The 24,511-nt window shown below is 45.7% G+C and overlaps 2 protein-coding genes across 2 annotated transcripts; both read right to left on the reverse strand.

Moving 5' to 3' along the window:
* Positions 1 to 4,532: 4,532 nt before the first annotated feature.
* LOC112542658 (uncharacterized) lies at positions 4,533 to 11,824 on the reverse strand. The gene is made up of 6 exons (XM_088129384.1): positions 10,813 to 11,824; positions 9,645 to 10,243; positions 9,221 to 9,335; positions 9,027 to 9,094; positions 7,571 to 7,700; positions 4,533 to 6,705 (listed from the first exon to the last, which is right to left on the reverse strand). The coding sequence occupies exons 2-6, from the start codon at positions 10,134 to 10,136 to the stop codon at positions 4,718 to 4,720; spliced, it is 2,793 nt and encodes a 930-aa protein (XP_087985510.1). The 5' UTR covers positions 10,137 to 10,243; positions 10,813 to 11,824; the 3' UTR covers positions 4,533 to 4,717.
* A 7,638-nt stretch (positions 11,825 to 19,462) lies between these two features.
* LOC148213967 (uncharacterized) lies at positions 19,463 to 22,154 on the reverse strand. Its single transcript, XM_088129694.1, has 2 exons — positions 22,082 to 22,154; positions 19,463 to 21,200 (listed from the first exon to the last, which is right to left on the reverse strand). Exon 2 carries the CDS (start codon positions 20,552 to 20,554, stop codon positions 19,463 to 19,465), a length of 1,092 nt encoding a protein of 363 aa, XP_087985820.1. The 5' UTR covers positions 20,555 to 21,200; positions 22,082 to 22,154.
* Positions 22,155 to 24,511: the final 2,357 nt, after the last annotated feature.

Below are 24,511 nucleotides of genomic sequence, written 5' to 3' on the forward strand. Positions count from 1 at the left end.
TACATACAATGGGCAGGTAAAGCCCCTCAAGTGAAACTCAGGGCATCCTGCGGAGGGCTGGGCATGGTGATCGTAAGAGAGAGCTTGCAGGGGTGGATTGACCAATAGAAGTGAATATGTATAGCTCAAGGTTGAACTGTGGAGTCCTTGGGGTCCTCTGAGCTTGGTTGTTTTCTTGCAAATGTTTCATTACCTGGTTAGGTAACCTCTTCAGTGCTAGAAAGAAACGTTTGCAAGAGAACAACCAAGCTCAGAGAGCCCCAAGGACTCCACAGGGGTGGACTGCCCTGCATTTAACCGCCTGAGCCATTTTCCTTCTCCCTCCTGGAGACGTTTGCTCTTTTAATTTGGTTGATAATTCGAAATTGATAGAGGGAAGCATAGAGGATTTCAAAACGTTGGTTGACAACATTGGCTACAGTCAGGGCTTCTCTGATTTCTCATGGCTTGCCTCCTGTTTACCAAACTTTGTCTGGCTGAAGACAACATTTCTGGGAATGATGGGCTTGGTGGTAGGAATATTTGTTTGCTGTTTTGCTCAGTGTTTACCCTCCTGCTTGGGGCATTGTAGGGAATGCTCTTATGTTCTCAAAGCAAGATCAACATTTGTTTGTTTGTTTGTTTGTTTATTTATTTTCTTCCTAACCATCTCCCCCCAGTGGGGGCCTCCATCCCTTTCTGAGTCACAGGATGACATGTAGGTACAAGATTCCCTAACTGATTGTTCATAAAATATTCTGTTTTTGCACAAAAAGAAAAAGGAGGGATTGTGAAAAGGAAATCAAATTCTATCCCCCTCCCCATGTCAGCAGGAAGTCAAAGGTTCCCATTTGTCTCACCCTACCACTGTTTATCTTAACAGCAATGAAGTCATATGACTAAACTATACTAAGAACGGGCTCATGTAGAAAGATTAAGATATAACAGAAAGAATCGGGACTCCTCCACCTCAGCCCAAAATTAAATAACTAAAGACGTGGCAGGAAGGGCCCACAGGCTGTGATATGCTCCCCTTAGCACTTTCCTTCATGCAAGGGCGGAAAAACTCCAAGAGACAAACCCTCTGGACACAAGGTGGTGGTTTAGCTCCTTTATTGCAATAAGTGGGGAGAATCCGCACAATCGGATTTGGTCTCCAAGGGACCAGGCTCTTCACCTTACTTTTTGTTTCTAACTAGCCCGTCCATCATTCTTCCCTCGTTTCCCCATGGGCTGAGGCACTCCAAGGTTACATTCTTCAGGACTGACCGGCTCTTTGAAGTTTCCTGGTTCCTCCTATTAGATGCATGTCCATACATGGCCTGTTCATTATAATTAGCTTATTAATTATGTGGGGTGTGTTAGCTACTATTCATTAGTTCGTTACCCATATGCGTTTCTGTCTTTGAGCTCATGATTTCAGCTAGCTACCGTTACACGGATAAGAACTGCTCTAAGCTGGTTCCGATCTACAGTTGGTTTGGATACATTATTCGGCTCAGTTTGGATACATCATCCTACTCACTTCTCTCAATACCTTGAAATCTTAATCAGATCATAAGAAGATTTCTTCTCTGAAGGTATCTACCTGCCAATTAGACCATACCAGGTAAGGGAATTGCAGGAAACCCCAGTACAGGAGGGCGCCTGACCTGAGAACACTCCTTTCTAAAGATCCAACCAATTTCACCTCTCTGGGACTCCCGGCTAATCACCTCCAAGAATTCCTTGAGGGCCGGCATTCTTCGTGCCTTTCAAGGACCGATAGGATCTGCCCTATAAAGGAACTCCTGGGGAAACCCGAGCATGGCTGCCCCACAGCTGATCCTCTTGTGTATCTGGCCCTGGAAAATCAACTCTTCTCTACTTCAAGCAACCGCCTGCGTGTTTATTCCCAGCTGGGAGAGAAACCTTGTCAGGTTCCTCTCTAACACTGGGAGAAACGTGAACTTAATAAAATGTTATTAAAATTTTAGGCTTTTTGTATGTGTCTGCCATGTACGTGCTTGTTGCGTGGAGGATGCCCTGGACTGGCACTCACCCATATAGAAGCTGCACAGCTCGGGTCTGTTTGGACTTCTTCGGCTGGAGGAGCACGAGCGACGGCAGCGCTTGGTGTTTGCAGTGCCGGCCGGCCGTGCTGGCCACCCCAGCTACATTCATTGCGTTCGCCAACTTGGCGGCTCCTTGGAATTCGGGGGCAGCGTTTGTCAGGACTGGCTCAGCTGCAGCTGCTGCGGCTTTCTGGAACTTTCTGGGCCGGCTTGGCTGGCCTGGCTGGAGGAGTCGGCTGCTGCTGGACGGAGTTCTTCGCACCACTTTGGAGAACTGCCCAAGCTGTTTCTTTGGACAGTGGTAGACCCCCCTCCACTGCGGAGGCCCTTCTGCTTCCCTCTGGTAGCCAGAGAAGAAGAAGGAAACACCACTGCTCCCATTTAATGGTGAAGGGCCTGGGAGTTGGACTGTGGGCTTCCCACTGGAAGTTGAACGCTATTCCCCCTTTGCCTTTCTCTGGGAGAGAGCCAGAGGTGGGCCTGGTGGGAGGGTGAATGGCTGGAGCCTCTGCCAGCTGGTGGGAGCAGCAGGGTAGGTAGGAGGTCCTGGATGCTGAGTGGGGTGTGTATGAGTGCGCGTGGGTTTGAACGTGTTGACCCTCTCTCTGGGTGAGAGTCGGAGGAGGAGGAAGACATTGATGACGGCTGAATTGGGAGGGTGCCCACTGCCTGCTGGTGGGAGCAGCAAGGGAGGGATCCCCATGTATGTGTGTGTGTGAGGTGTGGCAATGAAGTCGGGGAGGCGGTTGCTGGGCTCTGATGGCTCTGAGAGCTGGTAGGCTAAAGAGCCTTGGGGGGGGGCAGCTCCCCTCCCAGTCATGCCTGGTAAGGAGAGTGGATGCTCCCTGGTTTTGGGAATTGAGGGGCTTCGATATAGGGATGCGGCTGCTGTTGGAGTGATAGGGGTGGGCCAAAATATTATGGTAGTGACGGGCACAGGGAGATGTGGGAGACGGGGAGCAGGCCATTTCCAGGGACTGTGGGACCCTTGCTTGCTGCGGGTTTTGTGTTCCAGGTCCTCAGTCTCAGCCTTGGATGAAGCGGATCATTTGGGTCCCTTTCAGTTGGGATTCAGGCCTGGGCATGGGACAGAAGCAGCATTGGTCATGCATTTGGATGATCTCTGGCGAGGGAGGGATGGGGGTTGTGCATCCATTCTTGCCCCAGTTGACCTCTCAGTGGCTGTCGATACCATCGACCATGGTAACTTTCTGGATGGGCTCAGAGGATTGGGGGTGGGCAGCACTGTGTTGTGCCAGTTCACCTCCTCCCTCCAGTGCAGATTCCAGTAGGTGGTGGTTGGGGAAGAGAGATCCCACCCTCGACCCGTTATGTGGGGTGCCACAGACTTCAGTGCTCTTCCCCCTCGTATTTAACATCTACATGAGGCCCCTGACTGAGCTCATCCATTGCCATGGGGTGAGGTGTCATCAGTATGCTGATGATACCCAATTATAGATCTCTGCCCCTGCTGAATTAAGCGATGCCCCGAATGACTTATCCCGGTGCCTGGAGGCTGTGAGTGTCTGGATGGGGAACAACAGGCTTCACCTGAACCCTGGCAAGACTGAGTGTTTGTGGGTTCTGGGGCCTTCTAGTCCTGGAGCTATGCCATCTTTGGTACTGAATGGGGTTGCGCTCCCCCAGGCAGACTCTATGCGCAATCTGGGGGTCCTCCTGGACTCAGGACTCCTGCTAGAAGAGCAGATAGCAGTCGTGGCCAGGAGGGCCTTTGCACAGCTTCATGTTGTGTACCAGTTGTGCCCATTCCTAGATCAGAGGGATCTAATCGCTGTCACTCATGCCCTGGTCACTTCCCGTTTGGATTTCTGTAGTGTGCTCTACATGGGGCTGCCCTTGAGGAGTATCCAGAAGCTTCAGCTGGTGCAAAGTACAGTCGCATGAGCAGTTATGTGTCCCCCCAGGGCTGTACACGTTACACCACTGCTTCGCGAGCTGCACTGGTTGCCAGTTTGCTTCTGGGTGCAATTCAAGCTGCTGGTTTTGACCATTAAAGCCCTTCACGGCATGGGGGTGGGTTACCTGAAGCACTGCCTCTCCCCAATTACACCTGCACATCCCATCAGATCTGGCACAGAAGGCATGCTGCGGATCCTGTCTGCTAGAGAATTACATGTGACGGTTCCCAGGAGGGCCTTCTCTGCCGTGGCGCCCGCCTTGTGGAATCTTTTCCCCCCGGAAGTGAGATTAGCTCCATCCCTCTTAATGTTCTCCAAGTCCCTCAAGACCTGGTTATGGGATCAGGCCTGGGGCTGCCAGGGGACCGGGGAGATTTTATGATGGCTCCCTTATTAATTTTATCCCCTCCATTTTGTTTGTTTTTACAGTTTTTTTAATGTGTCATTGTTTTAATGTCTGTATTTTTTAAATTGTTGTACGCTGCCCAGAGTCACCTTGTGTGAGATGGGCGGCTATATACAGTATATATGATAAATAAAAAAAATAAAAACATAAAAAAATTCTCTTATTGATGTGCAGTAGCATTCGCCACCTAAAATAACAGTATGTTCAAAAATCCAGTTCATAATTAAAACCGACCTTTAATTTTCATTGGTAAATTAATTTTTCTTGGGCTGCCAGTTGTGAGGGTCAGACTCAAGGAAATCTTCTTTTCCCAGTTCAGTGTACACAAATAGAAAATGCATTGATTTAAAGAACTAAATCTAGAATTTACATGGATTTTCACCCAAAGAGAAATGTGTACAGGAAATTAGGTCATTCCTCCTCCTGAAGCTCTTTCCACACTCCATGCACTTATATTGCTTCTCCCCTGTGTGGATCCTTTTATGGGAAGTAAGATAATTGTTTCGAGTAAAAGTCTTTCCACACTCCATGCACTTATATGGCTTCTCCCCTGTGTGGATCCTTTTATGGGAAGTAAGATGAGTGTTTTGAGTAAAAGTCTTTCCACACTCTGTGCACTTATATGGCTTCTCCCCTGTGTGGATCCTTTTATGGGAAGTAAGATGACTGTTTCGAGTAAAAGTCTTTCCACACTCCGTGCACTTATATGGCTTCTCCCCTGTGTGGATCCTTTTATGGGAAGTAAGATGACTGTTTTCAATAAAAGTCTTTCCACACTCCGTGCACTTATATGGCTTCTCCCCTGTGTGGATCCATTTATGGGAAGTAAGATGACTGTTTTCAGTAAAGGTCTTTCCACACTCCATGCACTTATATGGCTTCTCCCCTGTGTGGATCCTTTTATGTCTCATAAGGGATGAATTTTTACAGAAGCTCTTTCCACACTCCATGCATTTATATGGCTTCTCCCCTGTGTGGATACTTTTATGTCTCATAAGGGATCTATATTCACAGAGGTTCTTTCCACACTCCATGCACTTATATGGCTTCTCCCCTGTGTGGATCCTTTTATGGGAAGTAAGATGAGTGTTTTGAGTAAAAGTCTTTCCACACTCCATGCACTTATATGGCTTCTCCCCTGTGTGGACCCTTTTATGTCTCATAAGGGATGTATTTTTACAGAAGCTCTTTCCACACTCCATGCACTTATATGGCTTCTCCCCTGTGTGGATCCTTTTATGTGTCATAAGGGATCTATATTCACAGACGTTCTTTCCACACTCCATGCACTTATATGGCTTCTCCCCTGTGTGGATCCTTTTATGGGCAGTAAGATGAGTGTTTTGAGTAAAAGTCTTTTCACACTCCATGCACTTATATGGCTTCTCCCCTCTGTGGATCCTTTTATGTCTCACAAGGGATGTATTGTCACAGAAGCTCTTTCCACACTCCATGCACTTATATCGCTTCTCCCCTGTATGGATCCTTTTATGGGAAGTAAGATGAGTGTTTTGAGTAAAAGTCTTTCCACACTCCATGCACTTATATGGCTTCTCCCCTGCATGGATCCTTTTGTGGGAAGTAAGATGAGTGTTTTGAGTAAAAGTCTTTCCACACTTCATGCACTTATATGGCTTCTCCCCTGTGTGGATCCTTTTATGTCTCAGAAGGGATGTATTTTCACAGAAGCTCTTTCCACACTCCATGCATTTATATGGCTTCTCCCCTGTGTGGATACTTTTATGTCTCATAAGGGATATATTTTCACAGAAGTTCTTTCCACACTCCATGCACTTATATGGCTTCTCCCCTGTATGGATCCTTTTATGGGAAGTAAGATGACTGTTTTGAGTAAAAGTCTTCCCACACTCCATGCACTTATATGGTTTCTCCCCTGTGTGGATCCTTTTATGTGTAATAAGGGATGTATTTTTACAGAAGCTCTTTCCACACTCCATGCACTTATATGGTTTCTCCCCTGTCTGGATCGTTTTATGAGACGTAAGGGACCCATTTTCACAGGAAAGTGTGAAAGTCCGATTGGTTTTTTTTCCATTGTCTCTGCACATATAATCTTCTCCTTTGGTTTGGGTTGGAGAGTGTTCATTTACCACTAATTTGTCTTTTAATAGTCTTATACTTTTTCCCATATACCTTTCCTTTATTTTTCCTTGTTGGGCAAGAAAACCTTGCGTCTCAGCATCCATGGAGCTTTCCTGTTTCCAACTATTTGACTGGCTTCCCTCATGACTTTCTAGTGGCATCTCTAGTTCCTTGTCCATTCCGTCTCCATGCCTGATCACTTTGAATTTTTCACTGGAATCATTATTCTCATAGCCATGACCACCTTCAAAGGAAAAGAAAATGAAAATGATAGCAAGGTTGGGGAAACGATTAACCTATAGGATTTGCATGTTTGCATGTTTACACTGACATGGAATAGAAATGATAATTTCCATGTTCATGAGCCATATAAGCTTTGAAAGCATCTACAGCATCTGGTTTGTTTATACTTATCCTTCTATAGTCAAACCTTACCCAGAGTCAATGTTGAGTTTAGGAAGAATCTGGGGAAACATCGAAGGCAGCATTAGGAGAAAACCTAACATTTATTGGAGGGGGTCAATAACAGGAACAAACAGTGAGAACTAAGTCAATTTTGAAATTTGTCCTTTTTTCCTACCCAAACTGCCTTCCATTTGCTATTCATTTTTCTCTAGCCAAAAGCAAATGGTTGCAGAGAAAAAGTTCTAGAGCTCTTCTATTAACCTTAAATAGCATGTTTGCAATGGAAAAACGGCATCATTTTGCCCTTAACCCCAAGGCTCAGGATAGAAATCAAAAGGAAGACAAGTCATTAACCGAACAGCCTGAATAAATGAGAATCCTTCAGAGGACAGACGGGAAGCATCTGGGCCCAAAAAGCTGAAATCAGTGTGATGGAATTGAGCATCTCCTCAAGCCAAGGAATGAGTTTCTCATTGATATATTTAAAGAGAAATGGAAAAATTCAGAAGATAAGAAATGCATCTAAGCAGAGAGTCATTGACCTCCGTCTTTCCTCGGAGCAGGAGAAGGCCAGATCTTTTCCTTCTCCCTCCCAAGAGATGACATCTGGTTGGAGATATTTTTTTTTAATAAGATATAGCTGATAGCATTTAACTAGAAAATGCCTTCCCAAACACTATGATGGGAGAGAAGCAAACCCTTACCGAGAGAGACCACGTTGCGATAATTTTCCAGCATGACTTCCCAATGCAACGCTTTTTGGTGCGGATCCAGCTGAGACCACTCCTCCTCAGAGAAGTACACAGCCACCTCCTTGAAGGACACAAGACCCTCCTGAACAAGGAAAAAAAACCCAAAGGAACAGGCCAGGAGGATTTGCAAGATCTGTCCTATTCTTCACAAATTTCCAAAGCAAAATATGCACTAAGTTAAATGGCAACGCTTGGTGGGCTTCCAAGGTTTAGGTGAGTTAATGGAAAGTGCTGAAACTTTTGACTGAAGAAATATTTGAGCCAGGGTTGTTAAACTTGATTGCTTCTACAGGCCTTTCAGTGCCATTCAGTGATAGGAACCCCAGTTTCCTTCTGGATCGATCCATCAATCAATCAATCCATGCAGCCACCTTCAAAAACCTCTCAACATCATGAGAGATGGGCTTCAGCAACCCAGCCAATCAGTGTCTCTAATCTTTCCTGTGTTTGCAGAATGAAATGGGGGGGGGGATGATTCTTTGAAGCATTTCAGCAAATGGCTTATGGTGTCTCCACAGAAGGAGCAATCGTGCCCATGCTCAACAACTTCATGAAAGTGCTGGGAGAACACAGCCTGGGATTTGGGTGGGGGCCAACAATATCCAGAGGGACAGAAGCCAGGTTCTTCTCCTCAGATTGCAAGAAAGGTGCTAGTAGTCTGAGCCATTGGCTGAATGGGAGACAAGAAAGCGGAGACAATTTTCTGGGAAGGACGTTTCGCAGGCTTTGGAGACCTAGATTCCTTGGCTTCCAAATCGAGGCACAAATCAGAGGATTAGAAATCACTTTGCAAGTCAAAAGGGCCTTGATTATATACTCTTTCAGAACAATTTCTACTTAGAGACTTTTCTCTCTGGCCACTTTCACTGGATATTAATAGCCTGTCTTATGTCTTAATCGGATGTGCTGATATTTCTTATCACTGGTTAGAAAAGGCTTTTTAAAAATTGCAATGTGCCACTCTGAATATTTAGTTATTTTTGAGCAGCCTTGCACAATTCCAAGTCAAAAATTAAAAAAAGAATGGGTCTCTGTTTAGTGGTTGCTAGTAATGTTATTCCTATCTCTTATGCTACTATTTAAAAAATAGTTATTGTAAAAAAATAGTAGCAAGAGTAAGTAGTGGAAGGAAAGTTAAGTACTGGTCTTTAAAAAAAGACTTCCTAAAAAGAATTTCAGGGGAGAAATTACAAACCAATTTGTATCCCAACCACAGACTTCATAGGAGGCTGAGCTGACTGAGAGCAACTTGAATCTTCCATTCCCCATTCCATGTTGCTCAAGGACAAGAAAATACCCAAGCCCAAAAAAGGGGGGAAAATGGAAGGAGAGAGCACTGTGTTCACCAGCCTGACTGCCTGAAAGAAAGGGAGAATACAAATTCAATAGATAAATTTCCTCTTCTTACTTCAGCTGTAGGTTCAGCCCCTGTTTCAGCTCCACCATGAAGGGCAGAGAACTTCATTCGAGTCTTCCCTGTGAGGGAGACAGAATTTTAAAGTACGTAATTAATAAAATAGGAGGAGGCATTCTAGAGACAAGAAGACATAGAGAACATGAGACAGCTGGGATCTCTCTGGGAATGGGAGGGCCTTCAATTACCTCCTAAGGTGTCCTGACTTGGATCTTCCTGAGAGATTCTCCTGAAAAATAGCTCCTGACGGGGACTGGATGGATTGCTCCTTCCCTCAGGATCTCTGATGTCCACAGCGAAGGACTTGAAATAGTAGGCAGGAGAAAAGAAGAAGAATTAACTGACATCAGATAAGATGAGGTGGATTCTTGTTCTCTGAAGACAACTTCAAAGCCCCCAGTGTCCATCAGGGAGGCTGGAAAGTGAGAAAGGAACACCTGTCCCAAATCTATCTTCTAGAATGGATAACAGAACAATGTCCTACAAGAATTAATGAAACATCTCCACATATTAGGAATGCCAAAGAACTCTGGTGGGGAGGGGTTAAGAGTTCAAATGCATGGTTTATTCCATTCAGACCCCTTCTGGGCTCCCAAAATGAAGGTCTCCCACCTGCAACTCGACCGGCTCCTTCTGCTCCTCTGCCCGGCTCAGGAGGAAGCCTTCCAGCAGGGCCACTGCCTGGGAGCTGGTCTCTGCTCCACACTCCTGCACCCAGTTCTGCATCTGCAAAGGCAGAAGGGCCAGGAACTGCTCCAGAACAACCAGATCCAGCATCTGTGCTTTTGTGTGCTTTTCTGGTCTCAACCATCGACGACAAAAGTAGTGGAGACGGCTGCAAAGTCCTCGGGGACCCTCAGCCTCCTGGTATTGGACACTCCTGAAGTTCTGGGGCTGAAGGTCTGAACGGATGGTTTCCTCCTCCAGGATCTTCTGCCCAGTTCTTGCCCAGATCTCCCCACAGCTCCCAGGCTGAACAGCAGAAGGGCCTTCTCCAGTCCCCTCACTTGCTGAGGGTTGTGTCTCCATTCTTTCCCTGTCCTGTAAGGCAACTCCAAAGGGGTCCAAGGAATCTTGTGGCTGTCCAAATGCCTTTTCATTCATACAACTTTTCCTGTAGCTGAGGAATGACTACAGCAGGCCAGAGCCCTCTTTGCACAAGAGAGAATTTTGTCTGTATGAGGACCTACAAAAGCTTCCAGTTTGTATGTCTGAGTTGTAAAAGAAAAGAAATTCCAAGAATTAGAAAGTGATGGATTTCACCATTGAACAACACTCATCCCCATGGAAGGCACCATTTTTCTGAGCTGGTATAGGATTGCAGTGGGATTCAGCAGATAAATCCTGTGTTTATTTATGTGTGTGTTGCAAAATATGGGGTTGACTTCTATCAAGGACTTGGAATACTCAATGAATGCATTTTGGAGCATTTTCTATTTCTTTTTCTCAGAAGGAAGGGCTGGCTTTTTAAAAACCCATATCTACGTTTCCCTACAAGCAGGATTCACACAACATGCCAAATCCCAAACAGGTTAACAAACCACCAAAGTTCAGTTCAGCTAAAATGCAATGGCAGTGAAATGAGCCTGGCTTGGGATGTTGTACTTCCCTTTCTTCAGGGTTTGATTTTAAGAGCCAAGTCACACCAGGACAGGCAGGCGGGTTCAGATAACATGCTCTAAGCCCAAACACCCCCCCCCCCACAACTGCAGGGGCCGAGTTGACACAAGGCACAGGCCTTGAAGGAAGAAAGCTTAAGAGGATGATCTGGTTCACTCACCTCCAAGACAAGTTGAACTGCAGAGGATCCAGCCCTATTTCAGCCTGATCAGCACGTGGTGAGAATGCAGGCTCAATCTCTGGGACCTCCTTCCTTGCAAGGCTTTTCTTCTTTCTTGCTTGAAATTTGCAATGCAAACTCTCCGTCTCCCCTCCCACGCCCCTTGGAGGCCATGGTGTTCCCCTCTGTTTGCAGAGGGAACCCCCTCGTGGATGATGTGTGCAATGCAAGACCTAATGCAAAGGGTGTTATTTCCATGCGGTGAGGAGGAAGGGGGCTGTGGTGTCCCCACATCAGGAAGCCTTCTCCACCCAGCTGTTTCGACAAGTTTAGAATGTCTCCAATCTTCCATTTTTAAGAGAGGTTCTGGAGAAAGTTGCGTCCTCATTTAGAAGGAGTAGATGGAGCAGATAGGAAATGGAATTCAGCATTTTTCTTGCATAAGAGGATAAAAATAATCCTGTCTTGATTCTGTATCCCATAAAAGAGGTCAGTGGGAAACTCTGACAGGCTTTCAAGCTGCTGTCCTTTTGCCCCACAACAACATTGCAGAGCTCCAAAAGACTTTGTGGTGTCCAATTCCTGACCTGGCTTCCTGAAAGGGCTGATGGTCAGTTTCTGGCCAGGATACAGGATGGTGTGAGAGGAAAATTTTAGTAGCCTTCTATATGTTTTAATGTTAGTTTTGATTGCATTTGATAAAGCCAAGTTAGCTTCTTGTGACCTGTAGGGCAATGACAGGAAAAATCAAATGCAAGACTAAGCAACTTGCTGATGGGAATAGAACAGGAAGGTATGGTAAAATTAGCACCAAGGATGTTACGAATCAGTTGCTAAACCTAGGAGTCATGTCTGTGGTTTGTGGTTTTTGAGGATAAAAAGGATTGCATCTGAGGGGGTCGGTACCATTTTGGTCAAGCTGTTTACCTGACGGCTCGATTAAAATGGTCACGACATTGCAATGTGAATCTGACTACCATGTATGCTATTGGTTGAACTTTACTTGCTTGTTGAACTAACATTTAATAAAGCTTTTGGAACTTTGAAGTAACTTGTTTTATGGTGTGTCTGCCTCCTGTGTTTAACATGGTTTTTCCCCTGACAATGGGAATTGCATTGGTTGCACTTATGGAGGATTTATGAAGAGACTAGGATTGGGGGAGTACAACCTTGCTTGATCTTTCAGAGGCTTTCCATACCCCTAACCGTGGCCTTCTTCTGCAACATGTCTGAGGGAATGCCCTGCCTTGCAGTGGGTCTCCTCCATCCTGAGGTCCCGATGGTGGAAGTCTTCCCTCTCCTTCAAGCAACCGCCTGCGTGTTTATTCCCGGCTCAGAGGCGAACCTCATCGGCTTTCTTTCTAACAATTTGGCGAGGCAGCCAGGAGCCCAAGACTATCCGGGTCAGCGGACCGAGCCCGGGCAACTTCACCCGGCTGGCACCGGATCATTTGTCCGGAGTGTGCTGTCCCTGAGTCTGCCCACTTCGACCCTTGTAGTAAAAGGAGTTTTGGTTTTGAGCCCAACAGTTGCTGGAACCTGAGACTTCATAGTTGGTAATTGCCCTTTTCTGCGTCTTGGGCCCAGTGAATGTGTGAGTGTGAGATTCCTTCTTTATCCTTCAATCCACGCTGGTGACCAGGGCTGTGGGTCTACAAATTCAGCTCCAGCCACCCCCAGACTTCCACGAGTCCTTCTTGGCAAAGACTGGGAGGTCCTAGAAAGCAAGGGGGGCTGACAAGACCCATGTGCCTCAACAGGTAGCGCAAGGTCGTGCGCTTGACTCTATCTGGGCAAATACCGGCCTGCTTGTCTTGTCCCTCTCTCAGTCCAGAACCAGGGAGTGAGGAGGAGGGCCAGGAGTTCACTGGGAAGTCTCCGGGTGTAAAGGATACGCCTAACACCTTGGGGGACACGCGTGTTATCAGAGAAGATGGGGAATGAGCAGCCCAAGGTCTCCCGCCCTCCCCCGGAACGGATGCTCCTCGCCTGGGACAGGGGTTATTACCCGTACAGGCAGGGACGAGGAAGAGTTGTGCTCGAGGTTTGTGTCTGGAATGGGCTCGGATGACCCACACAGCTGGTAGACCAATTTGGCCTGCAATGGGGACCTTCGACTGCGCCATATTAAAATCTTTGAGATCGAAACTAAGAGCTTCCCATCTGCCCTGTTGGTTCTGCTGGGCAGGACTTTCTAATCCCGAGTGTAGCTTTTAATTCCTCCATGTCCAGCCCCCCCCAGCCCGTCCTGAGTTGCATGCCTTGGACGGAAGACTGCAAGGAAATTGAATGGCGCCTTTATGAAAGAATCCCGTACCTGGCCGAAGAGAAGGTAATCAGGTTTTGTTTTTACCCACCTGCCTTTCGACCCATCTGATCTGGGAATGTGGGCGAAAGACGCTCCTCCTTTTCCAAAGGACCTGCAGAGGGTCATTAGGAGCCTGAAGGGATTACTGAAAGTCATACCCATCTTGGGCAGACCTGATGCGGCTCTTGGAGGTCTTCCTTACCAGAGATGAGATTTTTTTCTTAAAAAAAAAAAAACTTTTGAAAAAACTGCTGCGTGTAGTCCAAGCCTGTTTTGCCTGGCCAAGAAAGCGCCCCACTTAGGAGCACAATAACTGTAATCACTGGGACAAATGTTTACAGCCCAGCCTTGTGAGAACCGAGTTATCAATAGTTTTGTTCTGTGTTTTAATCAAGCATGTCTGTGCATGCACGAGCGTTTTGTCTGTTTGTCTTTCTGAACCGTGAATTTCTTGAGGCCAATTAGGAAAGTTCTTCTGTGTGCCTCCTGCTCATCTCTACTCCCAACTTTATACCTGTGCATGTGTGTGTTTGTGTGTGTGTGTTCCCCTTTCCCTCAGCTCTCTGTAAGTAGGGAAATGAGATTGCTTTCCAATGGATATCCTTAGACCTTGGGACCTTCCACCCAAAACCCTGGATTTCCCTAAGTCTCAGCCCATATAGCTGTTAAAATTATTTCCTAGCAGTTTGTTTCTGAGCCGGAATCAAAGCGACAACAGGCAGTTGCACGAAATTCAGCTCTTTATTCTTCACCCCAAAGCCAAAGTGGTGAGGGCAGGCTGATAGGTGGGTGGCCGCACCTGACCCCCCTTGGCACAATGGAGGCTTTTCCTTTGGCCCCTGCTTCAGAATACCGCCCCTTCCTCTGCCCCCCATGTCCCACCTCAGCACCATTCCGGACTAGGAACTTCCTTCCTTCCTTCCTTCCTTCCTTCCTTCCTTCCTTCCTTCCTTCCTTCCTTCCTTCCTTCCTTCCTTCCTTCCTTCCTTCCTTCCTTCCTTCCTTCCTTCCTTCCTTCCTTCCTTCCTTCCTTCCTTCCTCCCTCCCTCCCTCCCTCCCTCCCTCTCTCCCTCCCTCCCTCCCTCCCTCCCTTTTCCAACCCCTCGACCCTTAACTAAGTACCTTTTCCCCAAGAAAACTATCCTTGGAATGTAGACCTTATCTGGTCTCTGTGGGGACATATTCGGATCTCTCAAAGTTAGTGAAAAAGGCCTCCAAGCTTAAAAAATTGAAGAAGGAAACAGGATTCAGAAATCCTTAATGAAAGCCTAAATGCCTCAATACTAAATATAAGTGTATGTGTGTGTGTGTGTGTAAATATGAAATATATGTGTATGTAATACTGTATATACTGTATATTCCTCTTCTTGAGGCATGTGTGCTGGCGTATGGTTTGTAAAGCCAAGTCACAACATTACCGGGTGAAGCAAAGCCATACATACTTGAGCCATTGGGGTTGTGTAGGGGTAGGAGACCTAACCGTGTCTCCACCCTGCAACAGATCTGGGATTCTGGAGCCTTTTCATAGAGCTCTGGGTCGAGGAGAGGAAATCTCCTCTCTGTGGAAAGGCCCAGGAGAGTGGTCCTGTGGTCGGGAAGTGGCAACCTTGAGTAGAGGAAGACTGAAGTCTGTTTGGACTGCTTTGAACTGCTGGGAGTGGGTCTCATTGAAGGCGGAAGGGTTGGGCGAGGTTGCAGAAGATGGAGCGTGAGGGGACGAGGTGGCCTTTTGAAAGGCACCAGGCGATGCACATGGATCAAAGCAAAGAAAAGCACACTGTATGTCGTAAGAGGGTGTGTGAGGGGTTAGTGCGTTGGGAATGGGGAAGATAAAGGTGGACGTTTGTTTATGGTCAGTTCTGTCTGAGGGGCTGATCTCAAGGTGAGAAGGCAGTTGATCTATATGCACAGTTGCAAAAAGCAGCTATAAGCTATCTGAACAGCCCACCGGAAACGCTACCAAGAATTGGGCCATGAAAAAGTGAAGGAGTGCATGTTCCTCTGTTTCCCATTTTTTTCTTCCTGTCTGTCAGGCCTAGCCCTAGGAACTCCAGGAGACCACGCAGATTCAGTTCAGCAATGTTTATTAGCTACAACCTCTAGCAAGAATCTTCCCAGACTGAAAGTCAGTTCCCATAGTCAGCCAGTCTAAACAGAGTGAATTCCTCAGGGAGGTGCCAACCTCATCCTCTTATCTCTTCCTCGCCCCTCAGGAGACGAAAGAGGATGCTTCTCTTCTTGAGTCTGGCCTTCATAATTCCATTGCATCACATCGACGCAAGAAAACATCTGGGCAGAGGTGAGGGTAGGGCTAAAAGTCTGAAAGCTCTGTAAGGTTCGCTAGCCTGGATTCTATGATTCCCAATGAGACTCCAGACAGAGGTTTTTCCAAAGCAAATACAGCTTTTATTTCTGGCCAGAAGAAAAGCAGGGTGGACTGGTCTCTCTCCGGCTGGCAGAAAGTAGACAGGGAACAGCCACACCCAGAACAGTTTACAGCTTTTATACCTTTTTGTCATCCGGAAGCATCTAGGGGGAGGGCCACACACACGAGTGTGCCCGCCTTCTAAGGTTGGCATAACATTAGCTTAAGCAGCATAAACCAATAGTCAAGTCTCTAGCCCTCACTTGTTCCAGAGGTTCCTCATATAAGGCATTGCTATCTAGCTTGCCCAAATAGTGCGGAGGATGTGGCTGCATAGTGTGGTTAGAAGCAAGAGCAGGTGCAAAAGTTCCTGCATGCTCAGAAAATGTGTCTAGGAGCTCTGATATGAACAAGCAAGACATTTGGCCTTTAGCTGAACCACATCTTTCCATTTCCTTTTGCAACTCTGCAAACTGTTAAAATGTCCCTTTACAATCAGTATAACTTTTATATGCTTAGCACCTTATAACTTTTATAAGATTCCTACTTGCAAAAACATTCCCAATTTCTTTAACCGACCTTCAGCCAAACAGTTCCTATGTCAGCAGAAGCTTGAGGTACAGAAGCAAAATAGGCAGTTAGTCTAACCATACCTTACAGCTCAAATACTATTCCAATGGCAAACATCTTTGGAACATGCTCCATTATTTTGTAGTTTATACATGCCATTACAAAATAACTCCAGCTCCATGGGATACAGTATGTTTTATTTGAGGAACATCAGGGGGGAAACCCCAGCCCAGTGTTTTTCAGGAGAACATTATGAAAAGTCTCCTACCCTTCCTATGGCTTTGGAGCATTAGTTCCCTGAAGACAGAAGCCCCGAAGCAATCTTTTCTTTCCAGTCTATCAGGCTTGAAGTTGGGGGTGGGTGGGAGGGAGCTTGCTTCCCCCTCTAATGTAAAAAAGGTAATTGCAGTAAATGGGCAATTTAAGTGTTTCTTTTTTAGAATAAAGATCTGCCTTTCAAATGTTTTCTTTTGCAAATGTATTTTCTTCCAACTGGTACCCTTAGGAAAAAGTGGTCACTTCTCTCAAGAAGACCTAGAAAACCTCAGAGGAGCAATAGCTCAAAGAAGGGGGAGGGAGGTACATTTTTGCCCTATTGCTTAATTGCTGGGCTGCCCCCAAGAGTGCTTTGCATTTCCACCTTTATCAGCAATCTTCACATCTGAAGATGCTTCACATATCCAAATAGAAGAAGACTGCCCTACAAGAGTGCCTAAGGATTGTCCTTTTGTTCAGTAGACTTCAATGGGAACTCAGGAGGAGGATTCTGGTCACCCCAGGAGGAGTCTTCTAAGCTCTTGGGTTGGGGCATGAATCTGTTTCAAGCAAAGGTCCCTGCGCTTGCTGAAAACGCTTGCCTCTTCCTCCCGCTGACCGCTGCATACACGGACAGTTCAACTGCCAGACTGCCATTGCTGAACAGCAGTAGAAATATTGGGTCTCCACGTCTGTGCCTCATGACTGGCAAGGAAGGTTCCCTGCCTACACAAAGCCACTGATGACTCTAAAATTTGTGACTATTTTGACTTTGTGAGAGCGGATGCGAACTCAGCACTCTCTAATAATCAACCGAAACTCTAAATATGCTTTTATTGTTGATTATGCCATGTGTATACAGTACATACGATGGGCAGGTAAAGCCCCTCAAGTGAAACTCAGGGCATCCTGCGGAGGGCTGGGCACGCTGATTGCGAGAGCTCGCAGGGGTGGACTGACCAATAGAAGAGAATATGTGTGGCTCACGGTTGAACTGTGGAGTCCTTGGGGTCCTCTGAACTTGGTTGTCTTCTTGCAAAAGTTTCGTTACCTGGCTAGGCAACCTCTTCAGTGCTAGCAAGAAACGTTTGCAAGAAAACAACCAACCTCAGAGAGCCCCAAGGACTCCACAGGGGTGGACTGCACAGTATTCAACCGCCTGAGCCATTTTCCTTCTCCCTCCTGGAGACATTTGCTCTTTTAATTTGGTTGATAATTCCAAATTGATAGAAGGAAGCATAGAGGATTTCAAAACTTTGGTTCACAACATTGGCTACAGTCAGGGCTTCTCTGATTTCTCACGGCTTACCTCCTGGTTACCATACTTTGCCTGGGTGAAGACAACATTTCTGGGGACGATGGGCTTGGTGGTAATAGGAATATTTGTTTGCTGTTTTGCTCAGGGTTTACCCTCCTGCTTGGGGTGTTGTAGGGGATGCTCTCCTGCTCTCAAAGCAAGATCAACACCCTTTCCCCAAGGCAGGGATCCCTAATCTTGATGCAGAATGGCCAAAAATACGAATCTGAGTCACAGGATGATGTATAGCCAAAAGATTCCCTGATTCTACATAAAATATTCTGGTTTTGCACAAAAAGAAAAAGGAGGGATTGTGGGAAGGAAATCCAATTCTCCCCCACCCCCATGATGTCAGCAGGAAGTCAAAGCTTCCCATTTGTCTCACCCTTCCTTTCTTTATCTGAACAGCAATCAAGGCATATCATCAAATTATAGTAAGAATGGGCTCACCTAAAAAGATTAAAAACATAGCAGGAAGAATTGGGAGTCCTCCACCCCAGCCCAAAAGTAAATAACAAAGACCTGGCAGGAAGGCCCAACATTCCTTGAAGCCTTAATGAAATCATATGAAGATTTCTTCTCTGAAGGGATCTAGATGCCAATTAGACCATACCAGGTAAGGGAACCACAGGAAACCCCAGAGCAGGAGGGTGCCTGGCCTCACAAAGCTCCCTTCTAAAGATCCAACCAATTTCACTGGAGAGCCTCTCCCTGGGACTCCCAGCTAATCACTTTTTCCAAGAATTCCTCGAGGACCGGCATTCCTTCGCACCTTTCCAGGAACAATAGGATCTGCCCTATAAAAGGAACTCCTGGGGAAACGGAGCATGGCTGCCCCACAGCTGATCCTGTGGGGATCTGGCTCTCAGAAAATCAACGCTTCTCTCTCTGCCTGCATGTTTATTCCTGGATAGGAGATGAACCTTGTAAGGTATCCTTCTGGCACTGGGATAAACATAAACTTAATAAAAAATAAATTTCTCTTACTGGTGTGCGATAGCACTGGCCACCTAAAATAACAGTACGTTTAAAAATCCAGTCCAAAATTAAAACGGCCCTTTTATTTTTATTGGTACATTAATTTCCCTTGGGCTGCAGGTTGTGAGGGTCAGACTCAAAGAAATCTTCCTTTCCCAGTTCAATGTACACAAATACAAAATGCATAGATTTAAACAACTAAGTCTAGAATTTGCATGGATTCTCATCCAAACAGATCAGCGTATGGGAAATTAGATCATTCCTCCTCCTGAAGCTTTTTCCACGCTCCACACATTTATATGGTTTCTCCTGTGTGGATCCTTTTATGGGAAGTAAGATGACTGTTTTGAGTAAAATTCTTTCCACACTCCATGCACTTATATGGTTTCTCCCCTGTGTGGATCCTGTTATGGGAATTCAGATTTTCCTTCTGAGCAAAGCTCTTTCCGCACTCCATGCATTTATATGGCTTCTCCCCTGTGTGGATCCTGTTATGTGTCATAAGGGATGTATTATTACAGAAGCTCTTTCCACACTCCAAGCATTTATATGGCTTCTCCCCTGTGTGGATCCTTTTATGGGAAGTAAGTTGACTGCTTCTTCTGAAGCTCTTTCCACACTCCATGCACTTATATGGCTTCTCCCCTGTGTGGATCCTTTTATGGGAAGTAGGATCAGTGTTTTGAGTAAAAGTCTTTCCACACTCCATGCACATATATGGCTTCTCCCCTGTGTGGATCCTGTTATGGGAAGTAAGGGAAGTACTGTGACTAAAGGTCTTTCCACACTCCATGCATTTATATGGCTTCTCCCTTGTGTGGATCCTATTATGGGAAGTAAGGGAAGTACTATAACTAAAGCTCTTTCCACACTCCATTCATTTATATGGCTTCTCCCTTGTGTGGATCCTATTATGGGAAATAAGATGGCTGCTTCTTCTGAAGCTCTTTCTACACTTCATGCATTTATATGGCTTCTCCCCTGTGTGGATCCTTTTACGTCTCACAAGGGATGTATTTTGAGAGAAGCTCTTTCCACACTCCATGCACTTATATGGCTTCTCCCCTGTGTGGATCCTGTTATGGGAAGTAAGGGAAGTACTATAACTAAAGCTCTTTCCACACTCCATGCATTTATATGGCTTCTCCCTTGTGTGGATCCTATTATGGGAAATAAGATGGCTGCTTCTTCTGAAGCTCTTTCTACACTCCTTGCACTTATATGGTTTTTCCATTGTGTGGATCCTGTTATGGGAATTCAGATTTTCCTTTTGAGCAAAGCTCTTTCCACACTCCATGCATTTATACGGCTTCTCCCCTGTGTGGATCCTTTTATGGGAGGCAAGTTGACTGCTTCTTCTGAAGCTCTTTCCACACTCCATGCACTTATATGGCTTCTCCCCTGTGTGGATCCTTTTATGGGAAGTAAGATCAGTGTTTTGAGTAAAAGTCTTTCCACACTCCATGCACTTATATGGCTTTCCCCCTGTGTGAATCCTTTTATGGGAAGTAAGATTACCATTTTGGTTAAAAGTCTTTCCACACTCCATGCAGTTATATGGCTTTTCCCCTGTGTGGATCCTGTTATGGGAAGTAAGTTCACTCCTAGCACGAAAGCTCTTTCCACACTCGATGCAGTTATATGGCTTCTCCCCTGTGTGGATTCTTTTATGGAAAGTAAGGGAATTACTATGACTGAAGCTCTTTCCACACTCCATGGATTTATATGGCTTCTCCTCTGTGTGGATCCTGTTATGGGAAGTAAGGGAAGTACCATGACTGAAGCTCTTTCCACACTCCATGCATTTATATGGCTTCTCCCCTCTGTGGATCCTTTTATGGAAAGTAAGGGAAGTACTATGACTGAAGCTCTTTCCACACTCCATGCATTTATATGGCTTCTCCCTTGTGTGGATCCTGTTATGGGAAATAAGATGGCTGCTTCTTCTGAAGCTCTTTCTACACTCCATGCATTTATATGGCTTCTCCCCTCTTGGATCCTTTTATGTCTCACAAGGGGTGTATTTTGACAGAAGCTCTTTCCACACTCCATGCATTTATATGGCTTCTCCCTTGTGTGAATTCTTTTATGGGCAATAAGTTGACTGCTCGTCCTGAAGTTCTTGCCATACTCCATGCATTCATGTGGTTCCGCCGCCATCTGTATACTTTCATGTGAGGTAACTTGATGGCTTGTTCTGAAAATATTTCTAGATTCCAAACATTTATATGGCTTTCCCCTTATGTGGATCATTTTACGAGATGTAAGGGACCCATTTTCACAAGAAAGAGTGAAAGTCCAATTGTGATTTTTTCCATTGTCTCTGCATATATAATCTTCTCCTTTGGTTTGGGTTGGAGAGTGTTCATTTACCACTAATTTGTCTTTTAATAGTCTTACACTTTTTCCCATATACTTTTCCTTTATGTTTCCTTGTTCGTCAAGAAAGCCTTGCGTCTCAGCATCCATGGAAGATGAGCTTTCCTGATTCCAACTATTTGACTGGCTTCTCTCATGACTTTCCAGTTGCATCTCTAGTTCCTTGTCCTTTCCGCCTCCATCCCTGATCATTTGGAATTTTTCAGTGGAATCTGTATTCTCATAGCCACGATCACCTTCAAAGGAAAAGTGAAATGAAAATGATAGCAAGGTTAGGGAAAAAGATCAAACTGTAGGAGGTCATACAATTTTCCATCTAAATTTTGGCCAAATTCCAAAATATTGCACATTTTTATACTTATAATCACATGGTATAGAAAAGATCATTTCTGTAATTATGAGCCATAAAACTTTGAAACTATCTTCAGCATCTAGTTTCTTTAGAATTATCCTTCTATAGTCAAACCTTACCCAGAGTCAGTGTTGAGTTCAGGAAGAATCCGGGGAAACATCCAGGGAGGCATTAGGAGAAAACCTAACATTTATTGGAGGGGGGTCAATAAGAGGAAAACCAGTGACAACTAAACCAATTTTGAAATTTGTCCTTTTTTACTACCCAACCTGCCTTCCATTTTCTATTCATTTTTCTCTTGCCAAAATCACATGGTTGCAGAGAAAAAGTTCTAGAGCTCTTATCTTAACCCTAGACAGTGTGTTTGCAATAGAAAAACAGCACCCTTTTGCCCTTAACCCCAAGGCTCAGGATAGAAATAAAAGGAAGAGAAGTAATTAACCCAACAGCCTGAATAAATGAGAATCCTTCATAGGACAGGGAAGCATCTGGGCTGAAAAAGCTGAAATCAGTGTGATGGAGTTGAGCATCTCCTCAAGCCAAGGAACAGGTTTCCCATTGATATGTTTAAATAGAAATGGCACAGGATGCATCTAAGCCGAAAGCCATTGACCTCCTTCCTTCCTTGGAGCAGGAGAAGGCCAGATCTTTTCCTTCTCCCTCCCAAGAGTTGATATCTGGTTGGCGATTTTTAAAATAAGATATAGCTGATGGCATCTAACTACAAAATGTCTTCCCAAACACTCTGATGGGAGAGAAGCACACCTTTACCCAGAGAGGCCACGTTCCTATAATTTTCCAGCATGACTTCCCAATGCAGTGCTTTTTGGTGAGGATCCAGCTGAGACCACTCCTCCTCAGAGAAATACAAGGCCACCTCCTCGAAGGACACAAGACCATCCTGAACAAGGAAAAAAAGAACAGAACAGGCAGGAGGATTTGCAAGATCTGTCGTATTCTTCACAAATTCCCAAAGCAAAGATATGCACTAAGTTAAATGGTTGTGCTTGGTGGGATTCCAAAGTTTAGTTGAAAAAATGGAAAGAGCCCAAAGCTTTTGACTGAAGAAATATTTAGCAGTTGCTATGGCTGAAATAATATTATTCCTATCTCTTCAGGAACTTTTTAAAAAATTAGTTATTGTAAACCAATAGTAGGAAGAATAACTAGCAGAAGGAGAGTTAAGTACTGGTTTTTAAAGAAAAGATTTCCTAATAAGAATCTCAGGGAGAAATTACGAACCAATTTGTATCCCAACCAAAGATTTCAGGGGAGGCTAAGCTGACTGAGAGCAACTAGAATCTGCTATTCCCCATTCCATGTTGCTGAAGGACAAGAAAACACCCAAGGCCAAAAAAGGGGGGAAAATGGAAGGAGAGAGTGCTATCTACACCAGCTTGACTGCCTGAAGCAATGGGAGAGTACAAATCTAATAGATAAATTTCCTCCTCTTACTTGAGCTGGAGGTTCAGCCCCTGTTTCAGCTGCACCAGAAAGAGCAGACAACTTCCTTCGAGTCTCCCCTGTGAGGGAGAGAGAATTTTAAAGTGCAGAATTAATAAAATAGGAGGAGGCATTCTAGAGAAGAGAAGACATAGAGAAGATGAGACAGCTGGGATCTTGCTGGGGAATGGGAGGGCCTTCACTTACCTCCTGAAGTGACCTGACTTGGATCTTTCTGAGAGATCCTCCTGTAAAACAGCTCCTGAAGGGGACTGGATGGATTCCTCCTTCCCTCAGGATCTCTGATGCCCACAGAGAAGGACTTGAAATAGTAGGGAGGAGAAAAGAAGAATGAACAGACAGCACACAACATGAGGTGGATTCTTGTTTTCTGAGATGGAAAAGACATTCCAATAATTAGAAAGTGATGGATTCCACCACTGAACAACACTCATCCCCATGGAAGGCACTATTTTTCTGAGCTGGTATAGGATGGCAATGGCATTGAACAGATACGTCCTGTGTTTATTTGTGTGTTTCTGTGTGTGTGTTGTAAAATATGGGATTGACTTCCATCAAGCACTTGGAATGCCCAATAAATGCTTATTGGAGCATTTTCTGTTTCTTTTGCTTAGAAGGAAGGGCTGGCTTTTTAAAAACCCATATCTACGTTTCCCTACAAGCAGGATTCATACAACATGCCAGACCCCAAACATGTTAACAAACCACCAAAGTTCAGTTCAGATAAATGAAATGCCAGTGAAATGAGCCTGTCTTGGGATGTTCTAGTTCCCTTTCTCCAGGGTTTGCTTTTAAGAGCCAAGTCAGACCATGACACGCAGGCGGGTTCAGACAACATGCCCTAAGCCCAAAGAGATCCCCCAACTGCAGGGGCCAAGTTCACAGAAAGCACAGGGCTTGAAGGAACGAAGCTGAAGAGGATGTCCTGGTTCACTCACCCTCCTAAGACGTGTTGAACTGCAGAGGATCCAACTCTAATTCAGCCTCATCAGCACGTGGTGAGAATGCAGGCAGAATCTCGGGCACCTCCTTCCTCGCAAGGCTTTTCTTCTTTCCTGCTGGAGATTTGCAATGCAAACTCTCCCCCCTCCAAGGTTTTTCCCAGGAAATGGGGCGTGAAGGGCTCCCACAGATCCCTCCCTCTTTCCTGGGGATCCTGGATTTGTTCCTGGGGGCAGCTTGGCTGATCTAGAGCTCTGCTTCCCCCCTGCCTGTTACGTGCATCGAAAGGGGTTGTTGGGGAACATGGGATTTAGGCTCACCCACCCCCAGGACCCAGGAGATTGAACTCGAATGCATCTCTCCCTTCTCCAGCCCAGGAACCCAGCAGATCCCTTTGCACGGGAAGAGGGCCCTGCTCACCCAGGGCCTCGTCTGAATCTCTTCCCTGCAAGACTTTTTTGCAGCCTTTTTACCTCCTGCGAAGCTCAGAGGGTTAGAGAGAGAGAGCGCAGCTTCCTAGAGAGGTGAGATGTAGTGATGTCACTCCTTTTCCCACCCTCCTCTGGAAAGCCACCTGTGGCGTCACCCTCCAGTGGCCCAACGCTGAAGCACGTGGTGTTCCCTCTCTTTGTAGAGGGAGCCCCCCGGTGGATGCTGTGTGCATTGCAGGACCTCATGCAAAGAGGAGAGAAAGGGTGTTATTTCCATGGGGTCAGGAGGAAGGGGGCTGTGGTGTCCCCCCCCCCCCCCCCCCGATCAGGAAGCCTTCTCCATCCAGCTGCTTTTGAC

The sequence above is a fragment of the Python bivittatus genome, unplaced genomic scaffold (assembly GCF_059951505.1).
Source record: "Python bivittatus isolate LINGU-HERP-01145 unplaced genomic scaffold, Pbiv_v1 ctg000810_np1212, whole genome shotgun sequence".
In the NCBI taxonomy this organism is placed as follows: Eukaryota; Metazoa; Chordata; class Lepidosauria; order Squamata; family Pythonidae; genus Python; species Python bivittatus.

Excerpts from the sequence above, each read along its gene's own strand:
- LOC112542658 (XM_088129384.1), bottom strand. The coding sequence starts at position 10,136 with ATGAATGAAAAGGCATTTGGACAGCCACAAGATTCCTTGGACCCCTTT. Across the intron at positions 9,336-9,644 it reads AGGAGCCGGTCGAGTTGCAG|TCCTTCGCTGTGGACATCAG; the intron begins GTGGGAGACCTT and ends TACTATTTCAAG. Across the intron at positions 6,706-7,570 it reads TCGCAACGTGGTCTCTCTCG|GTGGTCATGGCTATGAGAAT; the intron begins GTAAGGGTTTGC and ends TTTCCTTTGAAG.
- LOC148213967 (XM_088129694.1), bottom strand. The coding sequence starts at position 20,554 with ATGGAGTGTAGAAAGAGCTTCAGAAGAAGCAGCCATCTTATTTCCCAT.